Genomic DNA, 22454 nt, shown 5'->3' with positions numbered 1-22454 from the left:
CAAAGAATATGCACTTTTATCAATTAGCTATGGGATATGTCCCAAAACTTACTGTTTATTAAACTCATACAGTCTCCCAAATAGGTAACATTCTTGGGGCCGGGGAGAAGGGCCTGAGTTCAATCCCCAGTTCCACAGGGGGGAAAAAAAAGTAACATTCTCTATCCACAGTAGAATAGTAACAGATGTAAATAAAAGAATAGCACAAATGTATTCTTTTAGAAATTTCAAACATTCTTCCAGGACAGGGGGATACATCAGTGGTATAAGCATCTGTATGGCAAGCACAAGATCTTGAATTCAATCCTCACTAAAACACACACACACACACACACACACACACACACACAAAACACCAACAGCACATATACTAAAATTGGAACAACACAGAGATTACGATGCTCCCTGCGCAAGGATAATGTCCAAATTTGTGAAGAGTTCCATATTATTACACAACTGCAAACACACTCAGCTGCCTTATCTTTGATAAAGGGGTCAAACAAGCTCACTGGAAGAACGACAGACTCTTTAATAAATGCTGCTGGAAAAACTGGCTTTCCACATGCTGAAACTAGACCCACGCCTATCATCATGCACAAAGCTACAGTCAAAATGGATCAAAGATTTAAATATTAAAACAAAAACACTAAGTCTTCTGGAGGAAAAGGTACATAGAAATATTAAAGACATAGGGGTAGGCAGAGAGTCCATGAACAAAAACAAAACTATATGGGAAATACTTCAAAGACTCAACAACTGAGATATCACCTTTCCTGCACTTCAAAGGAAATCTCCAACAGAGTAAAAAGAAAACCCACAAACTGGGAAAAATTTATATCCAACCGTCCCTCCAACACAGATCTTTTCTGGAACATATAAAGAATTTTTTTTAAAAATTAGGCCCCCAAATTCAAAGACCCAATCCACAAAAAAAAAAAAAAAAAAAAAAAAAAAAAAGATTGGACATTCCTGGACTGGGAAATTCACTTTTATATATTATCTCATAGTATCCAAGATATGGAAAAGAAACTCTAAAATTGTACATTTGGTGCCTGCTTAGGCAAGTGCAGAGACTAAGGTTCAATCCCCAGCACCACATTCCTAGCCTGGCCCTGCCTAGCTGGCTGGAGGCAGGGCACACTGAGCTGGCAACCAAGTCCAGATGTGGTGGTGCACGTCTCTAATCCCAGTGCTGGGGAGGCTGAAAACAGGAGGATCACTGGAGGCCAAGCAGCATAGTGAGACCCTGTACCAAATACATAACATATATATAAAAATTATGAAATAAGATTTTTAAAAAGACCCAATCCAAAAATGGGCATCTGAGATGACTATATACTTCTCAGAGGAAGAAATACAAATGACAAGTAAATATATGAAAAAATATTCAACATAATTAGTCATTAAAGAAACACAAATTAAAACAACATTGAGATTCCATTTCACCCCAGAAAGAATGGCTAACATCAAGAAGGCAGCCAATAACAAATGCAGAAGAGACTGTGGAGAAAAAGGAATCTTTCTCCACTATTGGGAGTGCAGACTGGTATAACCACTATGGAAATCAGTGTGGAGATTCCTTTAAAAGCCAGGATTAGAAATCCCATTCAAGCCAGCTATCCCCCTCCTGAGTATATTTCCATAAGAACTGAAAACCTCACACCACAGCAATATATGTGCACCCATGTTTATAGCAGCACAATTTGTCATAGCTAAATCCTGGAAACAACCCAGATGCCCATCCATGGAACAATGGATAAAGAAGATGTGCTATTTGTACACAATGGAGTATTATTCAGCTATAAAACAGGATAAATTTGAGTCTTTTGTTGGTAAATGGATGCAACTAAAGAACATACTCTTAAGTGAAATAAATCAGACCTGCTTGTGCAAACATCGTACTCTCTCCTACATTAAGGAGAGAGACCCTGAAAGAGAAAAATGGAATCTGAAGGGCACAATAGACACTGGTAAAAGGAAATGAACTTATTCAGAAGGAAACAGTTACTGAGTTGAGAAGGACAGGAGAGGGAGTGGGAAAAAGAGATTTATCTACATCTGTAAGCAGGATGGTTTGGACAGACGTTCTGTGTGTCTCTGATGGTCTATGGAAAGGAACAGCTAATGCTTAATTTGTTTCATCTCCTTTTTTTCAATTGTTTGTACTGTTTCTCTTCTTAATTTCCTATACATTTCTTTTTTCTTTCTTCTTCCAATTTTACATGCATATATCTGGTAATGTGAATAACTGGTTGGAAGACAACACTATGTATTACAAATACTATGAAATTAATATTACTTTACTAAGTGAAATTCTGTATCACTTGTAATTTTTTTTGTATTAATACTATTTTATACTCTGCTTTTCAAAAAAATCCTTCCAAGTACTTCTTTAGTTGGGCTGGGGTTGCAGCTCAGTGATACAGTGCTTGCCTAGAATTGAGGCCCTGAGCTCAATTGCCAACACCACAAAAACAAAAAGAAAAAAAAAAGTATGTCTTAGATTAAAAAAGAAAAACTGAACTTATTTAGAAATAAATGAAAATAAAGTATTTATCAAAACACTTTGTTGTTGCCAGAGTCTGTCACCACATGGAAACTTGATCGTTTTGAATTTCTTTTTTAGAAAAAGAAACCGAAAACGAATTAGCCAAGACTTCAACTTAAGCAACTCGCAAGAGAACTAGAAATTCAAGAAAGGATAAGAAATAAATACATACAAATAAGAGCAGAAATTAGTGAAACAGAAAACAAAAAGAAACATTAGATTAACGAAACCAAGTCTTACTCTTTGAAAAGGCCAATAAAACTGTTTACTTTCCTTGGATAAAAGTTTTCTCCCCATCCCCCGCTTCTTCCCTCCCTCTAGTTTCTTTTTAATTAAAATACAAAGAACAACAGAAAATAGAGAGTTTTCATAAACAATATGACAGTTTAAACAATAGGATACTACATATTACTAAATATTAAGAAATTTGAAGTGCTAAGATATATGGAGAGTCTGCCCCAAAACATGTACACACTTCAGCAGGTAGTCAGCGTACTAACAAATGCTTGGAAGCCAATGGCCACCACCTTAAGTTTCTCTTGTAATTGTAGAGGCCAAAGGTAACTTGTACTAAGCTCATGATGTCTCAATAAATTTAGTATTAAAATATTTATACAAGTTTTTCTGTTCCTCGTGCATATGTATTTTTGGTGGAACTATTACTGGGGTAGTAAAACATCAGCTTCTAAAACCGACTCGAAAAAAGGTTTAAATCCAGAAATAGAGCAATCAGCTATAGTAGAGATATAACGCTGCCCCAAGTCTACCATCCAAAAAGGTGAAAGACATTTTCTGTGAAGGAGAGCTGCCAGACTGTAAGGAACAGCCAACCCATCTGTTATTCAAAATGTATGGTACACAGGAAAGGGTCCTTAATTATAGGCAACTGACGTAAGCCAATCTTCATAACAGAAAAAAAGAAAACTGCAGATCGGTTTCATCTGGGAACACAGAAGCAAACATCTATGCAAAATTTTAGCACAGACTAATTCACACATCACTAACAGCACTGACAATCATGTTAGTGCTACAAAGACAAAACATTTTTATTGAAATAATTATATATCAGTTAGCTATTATTTACTGCAAGTGATGTTTTTCTGTTTACTATATGTAGAGAGATATGCTTTAGGAAGTCATTACAGAAAAGGAATAAAACTTATAGCAGTGACAAAAATCATGAAATAGGTAAACATACAAATAAAATTCACAGAAACCTGAGATTCATGATCAGAATGATTTTATGCCAAAAATCTATGAGTATTATTACTATCTTAACAGGTTAAGTGAGAAAAAAGACATAAAGATCAAAAAATCATTCATTAAACTCCACTAATCATTTCTGATTTAAAAATAAAACTTAGGATCAGCTAGATAGCTTAGCAAACTAAAGCACCTGCTTAGGCAGACACAGGGACTGGTGTTCAATCCCCAGCATGCCGTGTCAGCCCCGTTCCCGGGGCACGCTGAATGAGACAGTGAATGAGACTGGGCATGGTGGCACACACCTGTAATCCCAGTGCTTGGGAGGCTGAAAACAGGAGGATCACTACGAGTCCGATCTGTGTACTGAGACCCTATAGACCCTGTACTAAATACATAAAAAATAAAATAAAATAAACGTTAAAGAGCTAGAAATAAAAGGCAAGTTTCTTAAGTTAATAAAAGGCATCACTAAGAAATTTATAGCAAACATCCTATTTGACACAGAAACATGCTAGGTAAATTCACATTAAAATAGAAACAAAGATGAACTCACAAGTTTACTATTCAACACTGCTCTATTGTTCCCATTCAGTTTAATAAGACAAGAAGATGGGTGTGGAAAGATACAACAACTGGAAACAAAAATATGAGGCAGCTACAATTTCCACATATGTTATTGGTTTTTATGTGTAGTATGAATATATGTGATATAGTCAAGAAAACACATACAGAAATAAATCAGAGCCGCATGTGTAAACATCATATTGTCTCCTTAGTGTGCGAATCTGAAAGAGAAACTAAAATCTGAAGGGTACAATAGATACTGGGAAAATGAATGAACCTGTTCAAAACGAAGGAATTACTGAGTTGAGGACAAGAGAGAGAGTAGGAGAAAGCGATATATCTATATATGTAAGCAGGATGGTTTGGACAACTGTATTGTGGATTTCTGATGGTCTATGAGAAGGCACAGCTAATCCTTAATTTATTTTGCCTCCTTTTTTTCAATTATTTTGCCTTTTTCTCTTAATTTCTTACATATTTCATTCTTTTCTTTCTTATTCCATTTTTGCATGCATATATCTGGTAATATAAATAACTAATTTGAAGACCACACTATGCATTATAACAAATACTGTGAAATTCATATTACTTTGTTTAGTGAAATTCTATATCATTTGTAAATTTTCTATTTTAATACTATTTTGCACCCTTTAAAAAAATTAAAAATTTTAAAAAAGAAAACACACACAACTAATAAAAGAATTCAAAGAGCTAAATACAAAATCAATATATATAGAAATAGTATTCAGAAAAATTATAAAATGTAATGAAATACATTCCATTTTAACAGCAATAAAAATTATGCATGGAAATCAAATACAGAATATATGAGAGGTTTAACAAACATCTGAATAAAAAGAGGTAAAATATCATGTTCTAGGATAAGAAGTTTCAAGATTATAAAAATGTCAATTCTCAAGAAAGTAATGTAAAACTGTTCATCATAATCCAAGATGGTTTATGAAATCTGATAAGCTGATTCTGGAATTCATCCAAAAGAGAAAATGTACTAGAAAAGCCAGGATGACATGAAAAACAAAATGAAAACTTGCCAACCAAAATACCAAAACATATTATAATGCAGAAGTAATTAAAAGTGTGACACTGACCCACTGATAAACAATAGATCAACAGTAAAAAATACAGTGTCCACAAATAAACTAGACATTAATAGCTAGCATTCCAAGCAGAAGAAAAGATGAGACTTAGGACACTGAGATGAAATTTTAAATCTTCCTCACATTATATACAAAAATTTCAATTGTATTAAAAAGCTGATTCTAAAATAATACTGTAATTTTTTTTTTTGCTCCGAATGCCTTCAGGGCAGGTTTGGCTGGCTTGAGTTGTGGGAATCGAACCACAGCAACCTGAGCCTGACTGCTTTGTTGAAGCAGCCACTTAAAGAACTGAGCTAAGGGAAAGGCCTCAATACTGTAAGTTTTAGGACTTGCCTGAATCTATTCCTCCTCCTTCTGACAATAATAGTCTAATTTCTCTTTAGTGAATACCTGTTCCTCCATTGCATGAAGTCTTTATAGACAAGGTTCCTTCACCTTCTTAGACTAAAGTGTTTGGAGCCATGCATGAGGAAACTCAGATTAAGTCAGTAAGGCTCTTCTGAGATTCTATTCTCAAAAAATAAGAGTCCTGAAGGGAATGATTCAAGAAAGAAAATGCTGAGCTCATTCTCTGGAAAGAGACTTCCCAAATACCTGAGCAAGTTCAGCTTCCTATTTCTAAAGGCAAGGCACTCTGAGTTTTTATTCTCTTCCAATGAGCTACTATCTCACACTCTTCCAAAACATTCCCTTCTGGGTCTAGCTTAGTGTTAGAGAAACTTTCTGTCATCTGCAACCAGAAAAGGATGACACATGTATCTACTTGCACTTTGTATTTCTTTATCTGAGAAATGTGTATTCATCTCAGTTTCCCATTTTTGGATTGGGTCTTTGAATTTGGGGGTGTGATTTTTTTCGATTCTTTGTATGTTCTAGATATGTCTTTTGTCTGAGAGACTATTATCTAAAATGCTTTCCAACTCTGTCAATTGTCTTTTCATTCTATTGGTGATTTCTTTTGAGGTGCAAAAGTTTTTTCAATAGGATGAGATCCCAGTTGTTGATTCTCTGAAGACTTTCCTGGGTAGTTTGGGTTTTGTTCATGAATTCTTTGCATAGGCCTACATCCCTTCCAGTAAACTTAGTCTTTTTATTTTAATACTTAGATCTCTGATCCACTTTGATCTTCAACATCACTGGTCACTTGAGGGATGCAAATTAAAACAACACTGAGATTTCATCTCACACTAGCAAAAATGGCTATCAGGTAGAAATCAATCAATAACAAAAGCTGGAGGGAAAAAGAAATGCTGGAGGGGCTGTATGGAAAAAGGAACCGTTCTGCACTATTGGTGGCAGTGTAGACTGGTGCAGCCATTCTGGAAATCAGTCTGAAGATTCCTGAAAACACTAGGATTAGAGATCCCATTCAACCCAGCTATTCCCATCCTGGGTATTTTCCCAGAAGAATTAAAACTATCATACCACAGCAATGTATATGGACCCATGTTTATGGCAGCACAATTTGTCATTGCTAAATCTCAGAAACAATCCCAAAGCCCATCAACTGAGGAATGGATAAAAAAGATGTGGTATTTTTATATAATGGAGTATTACTCAGCCATCAAGAAGGATAAACTTGAGACATTTATAGGGAAATAGAGGCAAACTGAGTCCATACTTATAAGTGAAACAATCCAGCCTCATATATGCAAACATCAGATTGTCTACCTAGTGTAAGATACTAAAAGAGTAAATAAGACCCAAAATGTACAACAGATATAGGGAAATGGGAGGAAAATGCTCAAAAGGAAAAAGAAAAGAGAAGGGAAAAAGAGGAAAAGGGAAAAAGAAGGAAAAAGAAAACAAAATCTGCACACAACATAGTTAAGATAGATACACTACTAATTGTTATAAGATCATTGAAAGGACAGGTATACGCCATGTTGCTTATTGGTCTTTGTGCCTATATCTTAAATTACAACAATTACTTTGAAGATAATGCATGTCTCTAAGATAATATGCATGTTTCAGGTGGTATTGAAATCTACACTGATATGCATTAATAAACATATCTGTTATTAAACAAAACAATGCAAAATGAGCTGAACATTGTTCCTCTCCTATAATCTTGTTTTGAAATTTTATATCAGTTTTTATTGTTTTTCTTTTCTTTAAAATAAGAAAGAAAGGGGCCGGGGAGATGGCTCAGTGGAATAAGTGCTTCCCTGGCAAGCAAAGGGCCTGAGTTCAATCCCCGGTTCTGTTAAATAAATAAATAAATAAATAAATAAATAAAATATGAAAGGAAGAAACATGACAGAATTCTCTGCGATCACAACTTCACCTAGAATCTTCTTTAAGGACAGCTATAAGGTGCTATACAAGATACAACAAACAAGGTGAAAGGACAAGCAACCATAAGAAAACTGGAACAATATATATAAAGTATAAGATCAATGTTATTATTTACAACTCTATAAGTAAAAGTAAACAAATAACCAAGTAGAACAAATGTAACCAAGAGAGGAAGAATTATAAACATTTAATAAATATTTGAAAAGTGCACAGACTTATTAGCAAAACAAAAATACAAATTCAATAACCATGATGTAACTGCTTTTCACCCAAGAAACTGACAGAAATTAAGAAGATGCCAACATTCACAAGATGTAGGAAAACAAACTCCATAAGCCCTTGCTCAGAGCATGTAAGCATGCTGCCTTCTGGAAGGATGATCTGCTATAACACTCATCCAAACTTCATGTTAGCATCTTCTTCCTTTCAGTAATTTCACTTCCAACAATTTATTCATGGAAAAAAACACATCCAGTAGTAAAAACAACACATGCAATAATAAAATTAGAAACAATATAAATTCTAGAAAGAGAAATGGTTCTGTCATATTTGTAACAAGGAAAGCACTGCCACAATTAAACAAGGTAGATCTAAACGCATTAACATGGAACAATTTCCAATATATATAAAATTACAAAAGTCACAAAACAATACACGACATATTGCTTGCCTTAAAAACTAGTTTCTTAAATATATATACATATATATAATACACATGAAATATATTTATTGTAAAGATAAAGTCTGAATGAATGATCTGGAAAGATATATACAAATTCATTACAAGTAGTTTTTACCTCTAAGAGTGCAACCAGTTAGATAAAAAGGAACTTTCTTGCCTTGTACTCTATATCTTCCTTTTATTTCATATATTTATGTATGACTTACATAACATTACATTCTATTGGAGAAAGGAAAGTGTGAATAACATCAAACAAAAGAACACTTGACATGTAGAAACTCTCCAGATTTAAAATTTCAAACCAAGGTTTTAAATGTTTCCAAATAGCTGAGTTTATAGGTAGAGGTCTACCAAATTTTGGTCCACCAAATTTTTAAATGTTCCCACTCAAATGTTATAGAATATTCTATTATTCAACTTTTCAATTGAAGAAACCATCATAAAAATTTTTGGTAAAAGATTAAGATACTATATATCAATTGGCAAATAATATAATTATATAGTCTCATAAAATAAAATTTAATAAAAGTAGTTAATCCTAAAGGATTTAAAAAGTAATTACTTTCATGTAGATATATGTTCCCTAAATTCATCAACTCGAGGCTTACTAAACATAAATTATTGAAACTTTAAGAAATTAGCATTCACAGGAAAAACCGTAATATTAGCAAAAAAACTTCCATAGACATGTTCATATAAGCTCACTAAAACATTTTTAAGCAAGCTAAATTTTTACTAGATTCTACAGTGTAAAGAACCCATTTTTAATTTTATTGCAATTTCAATGATTCAGAATCACACAATTTTAATGTCTTGGTATCCCTTTCAAAACATAAAAACTTTATTCTGAATGAAAACCTACATCTAAAAATTCAAAGGTACAGACTGGTCAAATAGCTCAGCGGATTAAAGCACCTGCAAGCAGGTACAGGGGCCAGGTGTTTGATCCCCGGGCCTGCATTGCTAGCCCCACCCCACCCAGAGCACACTGAGACTGGGCAATTGATACTGGGCGTGATGGCACGCACCTGTAATCCCAGCTCTTGGGAGACTGTCAACAGGCTGATCACTACAAGTCCAATCTAGTAGAGAGACCCTGAACACCCTGTAAACCCTTCCCTAAAATACAATAAATAAATATTCAAAGGTACTACTAAACAAGTGGCAGGTTTCAAAAGCTAACAAAATTTTCCTGAAAGCTGGAGGATCATAAGTTCAAAGTCAGCCTGGGCAATGTAGCAAGACTGTGAAAGGCTGGGGATATAGGCCACTTATTACAGGGTTAAACAATTAGTACAAAAAATTATATATATATATATATATATAGTCATCAAAGTTTTGAGATATAGATCTCACCAATAAAAAGCATATATGAAAAAAAATTAATCCATCTCAATTTATAGTTACGGAATTAACTTTGTTTCTAATCATACAGATAGTAAATATATGCCTCGAAAGAAAGCTTCAAGTTACACAAATAATTATATTTAGTAACAATATGACTAATGAATAAACTGATACAGAGAAATTCTAGAAAAACATTCAAAATCTATTTTCTGTATTTTTCTTTCAAAGCAAATAAGTGATAGAAAGGAAAACCATACTCAACCTTTTTGATTTGGACTCAGTGTCTATTTTGTATTGTTCAAACTCTTGGCTAAGAGACTGTAGCTGTTCTTGAAGTGTCTTTTCACGTTCTACACTTCCTTGATAAAATATCATCTCTTTTTCCATTGCTTTCATTTTTTCTTCCATAGCTTTAAATTCATGAAGAATTAGATAGCTGACTCCACAGTAGTTACAAACTTTTTGTTTAGGAGACATCTAGGAAACAGAAAATACATTTACTGAAATGATTTTTTTAGTTATGAAAAATAAAGTTCACCTGAAGATGTTACAACCATGCTGGTTAAATGAAGTAAATTTATAGTATATACTCTGTCATGGAATAATAACTGTGACATTACCTACATCTGGATGAGATTTTAAAAACTAGCCTATTGACTGTGATCTAAAATCCTAGAACCACAGAAGGTCCCTCACAGTAATTATTTCTCTACAATGTCTCTAAGAAAGATTTATGCTTCAAATATTTTCCATAAAATAAAACTAAAAATGATGAAAACATTACAATTCTTATTTTAAGATGAGTTTTCCATAAAGTTGGAAAAAATCAGTGGTGTTTTACGGCCAAATACTGTTCGATCCTGGAGATGTTTCATACTTTTTTTAGATCTTATTTTCCTCATTTATAAAATAATAGATTGAGCCAAATGAACTTTAAGTTCTTACAGACTCAACATCTCATAAGTTTTACAGAATTTAATATTCTGTCACACACACAAATATACGTTGAATTCAATCTCTTCTCTATAGATCAGTTCTTTTCCAAAACCCTATGAGGCAAGATTATATTCCAATTTATAGAGTAAAAAGAGAGACTATAGTTAATAACCAGCCGATATCTGGAAAAGTTGAGGTTAAAACCCCTGTCTACTTAACACCAGCACCTGGCTCTTTGATCACTTGCATTCCACAATATTTATCTACCATTGTGTGTATGTGTCCGGTAAATCTTCTTTCAGAAAGTGTGTTGGTGGCTCTGGCCAACATAGCGGCAGTGACAAATGGAATTTCAGCAACATCAGAAAATAGATGGTTTATTTTTCTATCTCAAGTAATAAATATTCCTTAAGTATCCTCTTTTTCATTTCACAAAGATAAGAGGAAACCTCGGAAAATATTTGCTCCAATTCACCAAAAAAGTGAAATAGTTAAGTTGATTTCTTCAAAAAGAAGTACATAATCTTAATGCAACCTTCCCTTGAGACTACAGAAACTGCTCCTGCAACTAACAGTAACAGCGCCACATCTAACTATCACTTATACATGCTGATTGGAATAAACTAATATCAAAATTTTATAAAATAAAATTTTGCTTATTTTAATAACAAAAATTTTATATTAAAATCACAGTACAGTAAGTGAATGACTATATCAATCATTAATTGCTGTTGACACCTTGATGGGTGCTGACCCATCACTCAGCATACTTCAGGTTCAACTCATCTGATTATTAAATTGCCTGGTTATCTTTGTAAACAGCCTAAAATTATTCATGCTCTCTTTTAAGAATATTACGAAAAACTTCATTAAATATCTTCATAAAGTCCATTTTTCTATGCTGAATACATGTTCTAGATTTGTAAGCCTCCAAAAAACTGAAATGGCGAGGCTGCACGCTGTCTCTTAATGTGTAAAGCTTGGTGCAGAGGTTATTACTTTTGCTAGTATATCTGCAAAAATCACCCTTTAATAATAAATTCTAAAACCTTGTCTGGAATTGAAATTAAGCTCACTGGTTATAATTTATAGGCATTTCATAATGGAGCAGCATCTTCTTTCTACAAGTCCACAAAGATACCAAGGATGGCTCTGTGATCCTATTCAAAGATTCTACTGGCCCCCAGGAAAATAATTCATACAGGTCAAAAAACTTGAACTAATTCAGAACAGATGGATATTTTCTTAAAATACCTCTGCTCATTTTCTTATTTGTCAATTGAAAATTAAATCACTAACTCAGACATTTTCATTAACCTTTGCTTAGTAATCTCAGTTCTTATCCTTCTCCTGGCAAAATAGTCTATCCTTATGGAAAGAACATTCCTGTTGGGTGGAGTATCTGCAGCATGATGTACAAAACAGAAATACTACAAACGTCACATGGTGAGAATTATTGGAGTAACATTTATCATCGCAATCAAGGGAACAGAAAATTGAAATTAGTGAAGCAATACATTTTTGAGAAGAGATTTTATAGCAGCCAAGAAAGAGAAAACATGATACTCATTATGATCTAGGAAACAAAACAATAAAATTATAAAATAATAGGTCCACAAGAGTGATTTCCAGATGTTCCCTGGCATTACTTAAATCCCTGAAAGATCTATGCTAAATAGGCATACTGTACAAAAGTTTTCAATGCTATTAAATTACAAATAATTTTATAAGAACAATTGCAAATAAAAAATGCAATAACTTTTTCAAATTCTTACTGCACTGACTAATTATTTAGGACATTTTTGTGAAACTTGAGAAGGCAAAGGTATTTTCTCACTGCCCTTATTCCACGTAGTGCTACAGTCAGAACAATAAGGCAGGAAGAGAAAATAAAATATATGCATATTAGAAGGAAAAAACAAAACTGTCCCTATTTGTGATGACATGATTATCTACACAGAAACCCCCAAGGAATCCACAATACAACTTTTTGAACGAGCACGTTCAGCAAGGCCACACGACTCAAGATACACACAAACAAATCAATTACAGGTACTGTCAGGGAGCACAGAGACACTGAAGGTAAGTTCCTGGGGTTGTAACTCAGTGCTTAAGTGCTTTCCCAGCATGTACGAGACCCTGGATCTGATCACCAGTAACACACACATACACACACACATGCACATACACACACACATGCACACATGCATGTACACATATACACACAATTGTTCAAAAATGTTAAATTACTTAGGTATAGATCTAACAGAATATACATATGATTTATTGATGAAAACTATAAAATGCTGATGAACTAAACTGAAGAACAGCTAGATAAAGGGACAGATATACTACATTAATGAGTTGAAAGATTCAAAATATTAAAGCTATTAATTCTCCCTAAACTAATAAATAGGTATAATTCAATCCCTCTCAAAAGCCCAGAAAGAAGCTGTGTGATACAATCAATGTTATTCCTAAATTTATTCAGAAAGCCAAAGGAACTTAGCTTTAATAATAAATAATAATAAAATATTTACTTATTTAATAAATAATAATAAAATGAAAAAACATTGTAATTTCAAAACATTATATGTCTAGAGAAATCAAGATTGTGTTGTACCAGTAGAAGGAAAGGTATATAGATCAACGAAACAGAATATAGAGTCTAGAAATAGAATGCTTAGGACAAATTGTATGTATTAATTGCATTTATTCATGATACATCATGAGTAAGTTTATCATTGGCTAAATGCATCATTAGCACATTTACATGTCCAATTTTGATCCTTTCTCTTCCCTTCTCCTCTCTTAAAACTACCTGAATAAAGCTCCAGAGAATTCAAGTGAAAATATCTAACCCCCAAAGGATACACACTACATAATTTCACTTATATAACATCCTTAAAATAACAAAATTATTAGAGACCAAATGGATGGTTGTCAAGGCCATGGACTGAAAAGAGGAATGCGCACCAGGGCCACATGCTGTATCCTTGTTCCAGATCTTGTCTGTATTAACTGTCAAAAGCCCAGCTATGACACCGCACTTTAGTTTTGCCAAATATTACCTCAGGGAAAGCTGCATAAGGATACATGAAACCTTTCAGTATTATTTCTAATAATTGCTTGTGAACCTCCGGTTATTGCAAAACAGCAAGTTTAATATCAAAATAATAAAAACAAATCAATCTGAATTTAAAAGCCATAGATTAAACCATATTTTATTAAGTAATATCAGAAATGTTGGCTTCCTAATATGTAAGCTATAAAGGATGCTCTTGTGCTTATGTTTCCAAAGTGTATTTCTTCCAATATCTATGTTTCTATTAGGAAACCCAACTTTAGAAAATTATGATTTTTTGTGGTCAGTTGTCAGAATATTTGTTTATTACAAATTAACAAGTACAGATTTTTCAAGATTCATAGTAATATTTTGAAAAAATTTACTTTTTCTAATGAATTTCCTAGATCATAATATTAAGAGAAGATTCTCTCCATAAAATGTACAGCTTCCTATATCTTTTGTCATAAGGTCTTTAATGCAGCTGTGTGAAAACACCCCTCACACATTCATTCATTTATTCACTTACTTATCTCAACTTTCCAGGATGCCAGGTCTAACATTTCTATCTTTTTTCCTTTTCCTCTTCTCTAACTCAACACAAAATCTGAACCTAGCCACACTGGCCCAAAATGACCTGGAAAATTAAGTTTATTTTTTCTGGCAATAGCAATCTGTGCTTGGAAATATAAAACTGTTATTCTGAATAAATTTCAAAGTTCCAAAGTACTAAAATTACTTTACTGAAACAGGACAAAATGAGCTGTTACTGCTAAGGAAAGGGATTGTTATCCCAGAAAGAACAGTGTGCTCTCCAGCCCTTGCATTGCTACTTCTGTTTTGCAAAATAAACAACTCTGATCTCTTTATTTTACTCTGTGTCCTGTGGTAATAAAGATCTCCTGAAGCTAAAATCCTATAGCAAGTCTTCACCTTGTCACCATTCTAAAAAAACAAGATAGCAATTTTATTTGTACAAATTGATTTTTCCACTACTTTGTTGATATTGTTTTGATGTCTCTACATGTTCCCTAGCAAAAACAACCAAAGGAAAAAAATGCTCATTGTTTTTTTTTTCTAGAAATTTGACATATTTCTAAAATGGATTAATATTCAAAAGAGGAAAAAGTACAGATTACTTTGCTATATATATTATATATATGTGCATGTGTATATATATATATATATTTACATTAATATATATATATATATATATATTAGTTCTGAACTGTTTCCAAAAAAATCTAAACACAGAACTTCAGAACTATACTGCACTGTTTCAAATACTGAACGAAAATTATAGCACCACTCTTAGTTCGCTATAATCAGAGACAGGTAGAAATCAGCTTAGCACAGAGCAAAGATAGATTTGGAAATACAGTCTAAGTACATACCCAAGTAAAATGCAGAGCCCAGCAGGTGACAGGGGGTGGTCTTTCTGTCCAGCCCACAGCCTCTTTAACATTTCCATCACTTGGGGACATGGAGTTTGAGAAGTACTGTATTCTGTGCTCAGTTAAAAATTACGATTAAGCTGGGTGTTGTGCCCTAACCCTGCAATCCCAGCATTCAGGAAGCTGAGTTTTGACAGCCCAAGCTATCCAGTGAGTTCTTGAACTACACAGTGAGATCCTGTCTTAAAAAAAAAAAAAAAAAAGTCTATGAATAAGTTTTACAAATTAGAACAAAGCTGGAGATTGCGGTGCATACCTGTACTCCTAGAACTTTGGGACACTGAAGCACGAAGATTGCAAATTAAAATCCACCCTGGATAATTTACCTAGACTGTCTCAAAATATAAAATAAAATATTGGGGCTCTTTACTGGAAGGAAGGAAGGAAAAAAGAAAGAAAAGAAACAGGAAAAAGACCAAGCCACAAAACTCAAAGATCATCTTAGATTCCCTCAGGAGAAGAGACCAAGAGATGATTTCACAACCCTCTCTTTCTAAGCAGACAATAGTTTCTCGCAACATCAATAATCAGTTGAGGATCCCTCTACTCAATTTATATAGAAATCACAAATTGGCCAAGTGGAGCTCTGATAGCAGTGACAGGCTTTGAGTGGCAATGGCCTTCAGCCGTCTGGGCCTCCAAATGGCTTAGTGTTGCAGCTCTGGGTACCAGATTGCTGACTGGTGCCACTGATCGATGCCATGTCTTTGCTGCTTCCAGACATTGCTGCCAGTCAATGCCTGCCACCCTCAGTCAACATCGCTGGTTTCTGCATACTGCTGGACACTACTATTGTCAGTGCCACTGCTCTTTGTCAGCTGGTCTCTGAAGCTCTCTAGGGATATTAGCTTCTTGTGTTTATACTCCACTCTGTCCACACTATCCAGGATAAGAATCTCAAGATTTATAACGCCCTCAAAGTCTACATTACCTGAGAAATAAGGCATGACTAGATTTACAGGACCACTACCTAGGATGAGGCTTAGTTTAGACAAGGCCTGTACGACAGGTCTGGTCAGCTTACCACAAGGAGTTCTCCTAGCTCAACCCAAGAAACTTAAATATAGCATTGCTTATATAACAGCAGTAAGCCTGTCAAATTTGGTCTAAATTTGAGCCTGCTGATTGGTCTGAGGCAGTCTAAATTCAAGCTTTTTGATTGGAGCCTGATGCTTGGTTGAACTTCAAGCCCACTGTGATCCAGGGAGACAATTCCCACAGGGCAGCTATAGTTGTCATGGCAGCAGTTCAGGGAACTTCAAGAGGATCAGCTGTTTGACAAAAATGGCAGGATTAAAAACAGTAATCTCTAGGAAGGCTAGCTATGTTAGTCATGGTTTCCTGAAGTTTACGGATGTTATGCTAATGATGGGCCTAGACCCTTTCCAGATCTCTCCACATTAGGGGCAGTCTTCTGGCCATTCCTCAGAGGTGGCAGGAGCATCTGACAGGGCACCATGACTGTCACCTGAGCTGCACCTCAGGTGACACTATAACATGTCGTTTTCACACTATAACATGTCATCCATTTCCATATCACATAGCAAAAGTATAGAAAGGAAGAAATAAAAAGGGCTTCCTCACCTTCTCCTCTCTGATTTCTACAATGACTTTCTTCATCTATACAGAAAAAAAGGAAACACAGCAGAAGCTTCTCTAGAAAGGGGAGCTAGCATGTAACATAACACAGAAAGTTAACAGAAGAACAAGAAAGCTTGGGGAAAAAGTCTTTGAAAGATCCCTGTCTCTGTACACTGGTCCACCCTCCACAAGTCCTTTTCTTCCCTATACCGAAATGGAGAACATTCTCCAAGCCATTATTTAAACAATCTTTTTTTCCCTTCACCCCTGAACTATTCTTGTTACCACCACAAATTACACATGCTGATCACCCCTTTTGTAAATGCTTAGGATTGAAAGCATTTCAGATTTCAGATCTTTTCAGATTTTTGAATACTTGCAAATACATAATGAGGTAGCTTTGTGGATAGGAACTAAACACAAAATTCATTTATGCTTCATACACATAGACTGAAGATTTTATATATTTTTAATAAAAACATAAATGAAACAAAATTTTGGTATTGTGAAATTTTCTCTTTAAGTAACATGTTGGTGCTGAAAGTTTCAGATTTTGGAGAATTTTCTATTTTCAGATTAAGTATTCTCAACCTATTCATACATGCAATATAATTCTATACAGAATAATATATGCAAAACACACACACACACACACACACACTCTGCTTGATTACTAAACAAATAAGTTGAACTGTGGACAAGGTAGATAAATCAAACACAAGTTACAGAAAACAAAAACTTATTAAATGGCTGCCCACCCGCGTTGGGGTGCACATGCACATGGGGTTGCTTTATACTTAAGCACACAGAGCAATGTGTGGCACACAACAGGTAAAATCACTATTTTTGTAGAAAAGTATATAACAGGTCTTTAAAAAGTGCAAAATTGTACTTCATAGTCTAAACACTGGGCAGGAAAAGGGCTACAAGCAGCACACTTGTTCAGGAATTTCAGCAGTTGAACCTATCCGGCCATCTTCAACTGCTTGGCCAACTGCCTACCTTCCCCACTTTATTTTAAAATACAATTGCAGATTTTTATGAAACACTTGTGTTAGCATTCCTTTTAAACAATTTACATCTAAAGTGCCTCAACTATGAGGAAAAACTTCCGCAATTCTCATGAAAACTTTTATCAAAACAAATACCTACTTTAGACATCAAGAAGCTGACACTGCTAAACACTAGCAGGCCTCTTCTCACTAGGAAGCTCCTGTTCCTTTGGCCCAGGCTGCCTCAGCCATACGGACATATTTCTCTCCCCAGTGACAGAAATGCTCAGCCTTTGGTGGCCGTCTCCATCTTAACTCCTGCAGAAACTCCCTGACATCCCAACATCCAGGCATCCTCTCTGCCTCCTCCACTCTTACAGCAGGAACCACCTTACATGAAACTTAACTCTCACTGTCTTGCAGAGGTGTTTTTGGTTTTAAAACGTCATTTTACATGTTCTTGACAGGAGATTAGGAACTGAAGTGCAAGTATTTGTTTCTTGTAGATATTTTTGTTTTGCTTTGTTTCTTTCAATCTCTATCACAATTAGGCCAGTACACGGCAGGAACTCAGTTCCAGTGAGGGCACCCATGTCTTCACTCCCATACGTGCTATTTCTCAGGTGAGCAGAAATAAGTACAGCTAAGAATTGTATGTCTTTACTAGTTTACACTTGAAAGGTAAAAACCTTTAAATGGAATGATTTAAAACAGCTTTTCTGATAACTAGATTTCCCTTACAGTACTGCTAAGCTACATGTGAAGGACAGGCACTAAGAACAAGGACCAAGTTAAACAAATGGCATGATTAATGCTAATAGGCAGCCCAAAGCAACATGCACAAGTCTACCTGAAGAGTGACTGTAATTTTTAAGTTATATTCAACAAATTAGTGGTTAATCAAGAATTAATGGTAGAATTACTGAAAAAACTAGATGATTAAAAACTAAGATTTAGGGTTTTAGCTCACAATGTACGTCAATCAGTATAACATTTTATCAAAGAGATATTTTAAAAACCAGGAATGGATGATCAAAATAAATATGGAAAAAATGCTTTTGCCTAAAGACAGATGCAAATTAACAGGGAGGGGAGAAACATAGAAACTGTGAAAATTTTTAGCCAGATTAAATGAGTTGATTAACGCAAAAGGCTTAAAAAGTGGCTGGAGATTATTGGCATTAAAGAGAGAGATTTAGCATCATAAAAGTTCTTCTTTTCACTAGCCCTTCACAACTACCAAGCCAAAAATCTGTGGGAATTGTATCTGTCTTCTTTCGCAGGAATAAATATTCATTGCACTGAACCACATAATTCTGCCAATGTAATTATTACCTCTCTCATTCTACCAATTCACTGCATAATCTATGACCAAACTAAATGTAAAACCTCTAAATTCACTCCATTATTTTTTAGAATTATCAAACTGCTAAAATGTTATACTGTAGTAATACAAGGTAATATCATACCTGTTGGATTTCTTCAGGTAAAGCGTGCATAGGAACGTGACGATCCATAATTTCCCGAAATATATTGAGGCAATCCCTGAATAAAAATAATCTACAAACATTGAAGGCAACTGTTAGCTTTGAAAAAATGTGAAAAAATTCAAATTAAAATGATTTATAAATTCCTAGGAGTAGTAAATGAATGGTGGTAATTGTTTCAACAAATGTTTCATCAACTCAAGGTTAAAAGATGCAACCTTGGGGTTTTCTCTATTATTAGGTTAACAGACCAGGAAACCTTAGAGGGAGATTACTGGATTAACATTATTTTCTATTTTGCTAGAACTTCAAAAGTAACTGCTGTTGAGGTTTATTACTAACTTTTTTTTGTATACAGAGTTAACTGTAAAATTTTAAATGGACTCATTCAATCTAATATTTTTAAATCATGTTTTAAAAGCCTGCTAGATAAAAATCTAAATATAGTATTTTAACAGATAAAAAAAGCAACTGTGGCATCAATGCTAGTTTAAGTACAAAAAAACAGCTACCAAGTTAAATATGATATGAAAACAATGAACAAGAGGTGTCAAAGCATCAGGAACCAAATATCAATTTTATATGGATGGATATAGGGGCCAGGGAAATGGCTCAGTTAAGTGCTTCCCTGGCAAGCACAAAGGCCTGAGTTCAATCCCCGGTTCTGCAAAAAAAAAAAAAAAAAAAAACCCTATATGGATGGATATTTATGTAATTTCATACGTATATTTCATTTTAACAGATTTTCATTCTCTAATAAAAATAACTGCATATGAAACTCTACCACTGCTTTCATAAAACTAGAGGGTAGATGATGGAGTACTTTAGCTTTTGTTTTTTTCTTTTTCCCAAATATGAAGATTAGCTAATGTGGCTTCATGAAGGAAGGGTGCTCATTCAGAGTGGAGTGCTGAGGAGGGTGTGTGGCTGAGTCAGATGACAGAAGCAGATCCTTCCAGAGCAGGACAAAAGGCCCGAGAGCCAGGAGTGATATGCAGAACACTCCAAGAGTTCAGAAAAGACAAATGTCTGTCTTTTGGGGGTGGCAGGGAGCTACAGAAGGCTTCCTGAGACTGTGTGTATTTGGTCAGAGAAGAGATTGGAGATGCACAGTAGTCTGCCAGAGACCAATCCCAGCCACAGTAAGGGTGGCAGGGAAACTCGAGCTGACAAAACCCTATAACGGCATTACATTTGTAAAGTGTGCAAGCACTGGTGGAAAACAGGATTCTTCATCCACTGTGTAGCAATATCAGTGAGTCACTATTTACAACAACTGACTGGCCATGGGGTTTCAGGCACTCACACCAGGGAAGCTAAGGCAAGAGGGAAAATGCAAGTTCAAGGCCAGCTATGTAGCTCAGGCCCAGCCTGAAGTAAGAGATTGTCTCAAAAAAAAAAAATAGATCTACAAAGTGAGACCCTATACTAAATATAAAGAAAGAGAGAAAGAGAGAGAGAGAGAGAGAGAGAGAGAGAGAGAGAGAGAGAACTGTCATCCCACATAAAGCATAATATGATGTGTATTTGGTAAAACTAACTGAGGCCAATCATTGGGGTTAAATTAACCATGTCCACATGGGTTCATAGCATCAATCACATAATCTGATGTGTGGCAGCTCATTGTTAGTAAAATGAAAGGGAACATTTTTAATTCTAAATTTTTCTGAAATTACCAACTAAATCTCACCAATAAGGTAGAAGCTATAGAAGTATTTGAGAGAGGCCGGGGAGATAGCTCAGCGGTCTAAAGCCCCTGCCTAGACAAGCTTAGGCAGGCTGGGATCCACACACCACATCCATCTTCCAGGAGCGCACCAGCCCCGCCCTAAGGGCGGGCTGAGCCTGAGAAAAAGAAAAACAAAATGTCTTTTAGAGCACGGATCAGAATGATTATCCAAACAAACCATCATTAGAACAATTTCTATTCAGTACCTTTATTGTCTCACAGACTATTCCAAATTCTGGGCTTAGAACACCAACAGCAAGAACTGGCAGGTTGATTACTCAGCGAAATTTATTCTGTTGCTAGAAAAGACTGTACGTGTAGAAAGAAAAAAAAATTAGAGTACTGAACTAGATTTTAGTGTATACCACCCCAATCTGCTCACTAGATTACAAACAAATCACATTTTACACAACCAAGAAGACTGATGTATGCATCATTAGACACATATCACCAGAAGATGGGTAACTTGCCATCTAGTAAGACCGCAACACAGTCGGCTGCGCAGTACATTCTTTTAGAGTTCATTGTAAATCCGCCTGGTCCTTGGGGTAACCATCTGTTAGCTAACTGCCTTCCATGAAGGAATGCATGCAGTTGGTTATGACGAAGGCCCCTAGGCTAAACTTTCCGAAGGACAAGGCCATGAGGCTGTACCTTCCTAGATGTTTATGCCCTACCACTGCCACTACCACGTCTACATCTGGTGGGAACGGCAGCCCTGGGTCTTTACAAGGTTTGCATATCCATGAAAAGCAATAGAAGCTTTCATAAATACTTGTTTCTCAAAAAGGGAAGGACTCTTTCCAGTTTGGAAACAGGGAAAACTGTAACTTTTAACTTACTCTTCCATTAAGTGTTTTATGGTCTTTTAGGAAAGACTGGCCTTTTGGCTAGAGGTGAAGCGATACATGGCAACAGTTACGTCGGTATTTGTGAACCTGCTCTCTCACACCATCATGAGAAAAAATTTTTTGTTTGAATGCAGAAATATCCTTGATTGATCGCTTTCAATTCCCTTCCTCGCATCAGTGTCACGTTGGGTCGTTCATTCCCGTTTAGCTTTCTGGCCCTTTTGTAAAGAACCATCACCCACAGTGAGCAGGTCAGGGATGGGGAAGCGGGAGGTAAAGTTCTAATAAGACTTTCCTGCAGGGGCGGGAATTTCCAAGTAGAAACCAACTGCGCAGCCCAACAAGGCCGAAGGAGGGCTTTGAAATCAGCTAAGCTCGCCTCCCCGGGACCAGACAGGACCGGAAGACAGGAGAAGGGGGCAGCAGTGAAAAGCCGAGCCTCGCTTTCCCGGGCGGCACGGGACTCAGCGCGCCTCCGCTCCGGAACTGCGTCCGAGCCGACCAGGTCGCCTAGGGGCTCAGGGAACCATTGTCTCTCACCTGCACCAGGTCTTCGCCAAGTACGAACGGCTTCCCCAGTCTCCCGGGTAACCG

At 35.6% G+C, this 22454-nt stretch overlaps 1 protein-coding gene and 1 pseudogene across 1 annotated transcript in view; one reads left to right on the top strand and one right to left on the bottom strand.

Annotated features, from left to right (window-relative positions):
- The window catches only part of Lekr1 (leucine, glutamate and lysine rich 1), a 226827-nt gene extending 205817 nt beyond the window's left edge, over positions 1 to 21010 (bottom strand). Inside the window, exons 1-4 of the mRNA XM_004639862.2 lie at positions 20971 to 21010; positions 19263 to 19353; positions 10029 to 10243; positions 65 to 73 (exon numbers count right to left, since the gene is read on the bottom strand). Of these exons, the coding sequence (XP_004639919.1) occupies positions 65 to 73; positions 10029 to 10243; positions 19263 to 19310 (272 nt within the window). The 5' untranslated portion in view covers positions 19311 to 19353; positions 20971 to 21010. The remainder of the gene's footprint in view (positions 1 to 64; positions 74 to 10028; positions 10244 to 19262; positions 19354 to 20970) is intronic.
- LOC111812175 lies at positions 362 to 450 on the top strand (annotated as a pseudogene).
- Positions 21011 to 22454: the final 1444 nt, after the last annotated feature.

The sequence above is a fragment of the Octodon degus genome, unplaced genomic scaffold, assembly GCF_000260255.1.
Source record: "Octodon degus isolate 3935 unplaced genomic scaffold, OctDeg1.0 scaffold00115, whole genome shotgun sequence".
Lineage (NCBI taxonomy): Eukaryota > Metazoa > Chordata > Mammalia > Rodentia > Octodontidae > Octodon > Octodon degus.
Note: the sequence above shows the minus strand (reverse complement) of the source record. Positions and strands in the feature narration are given on the sequence as shown.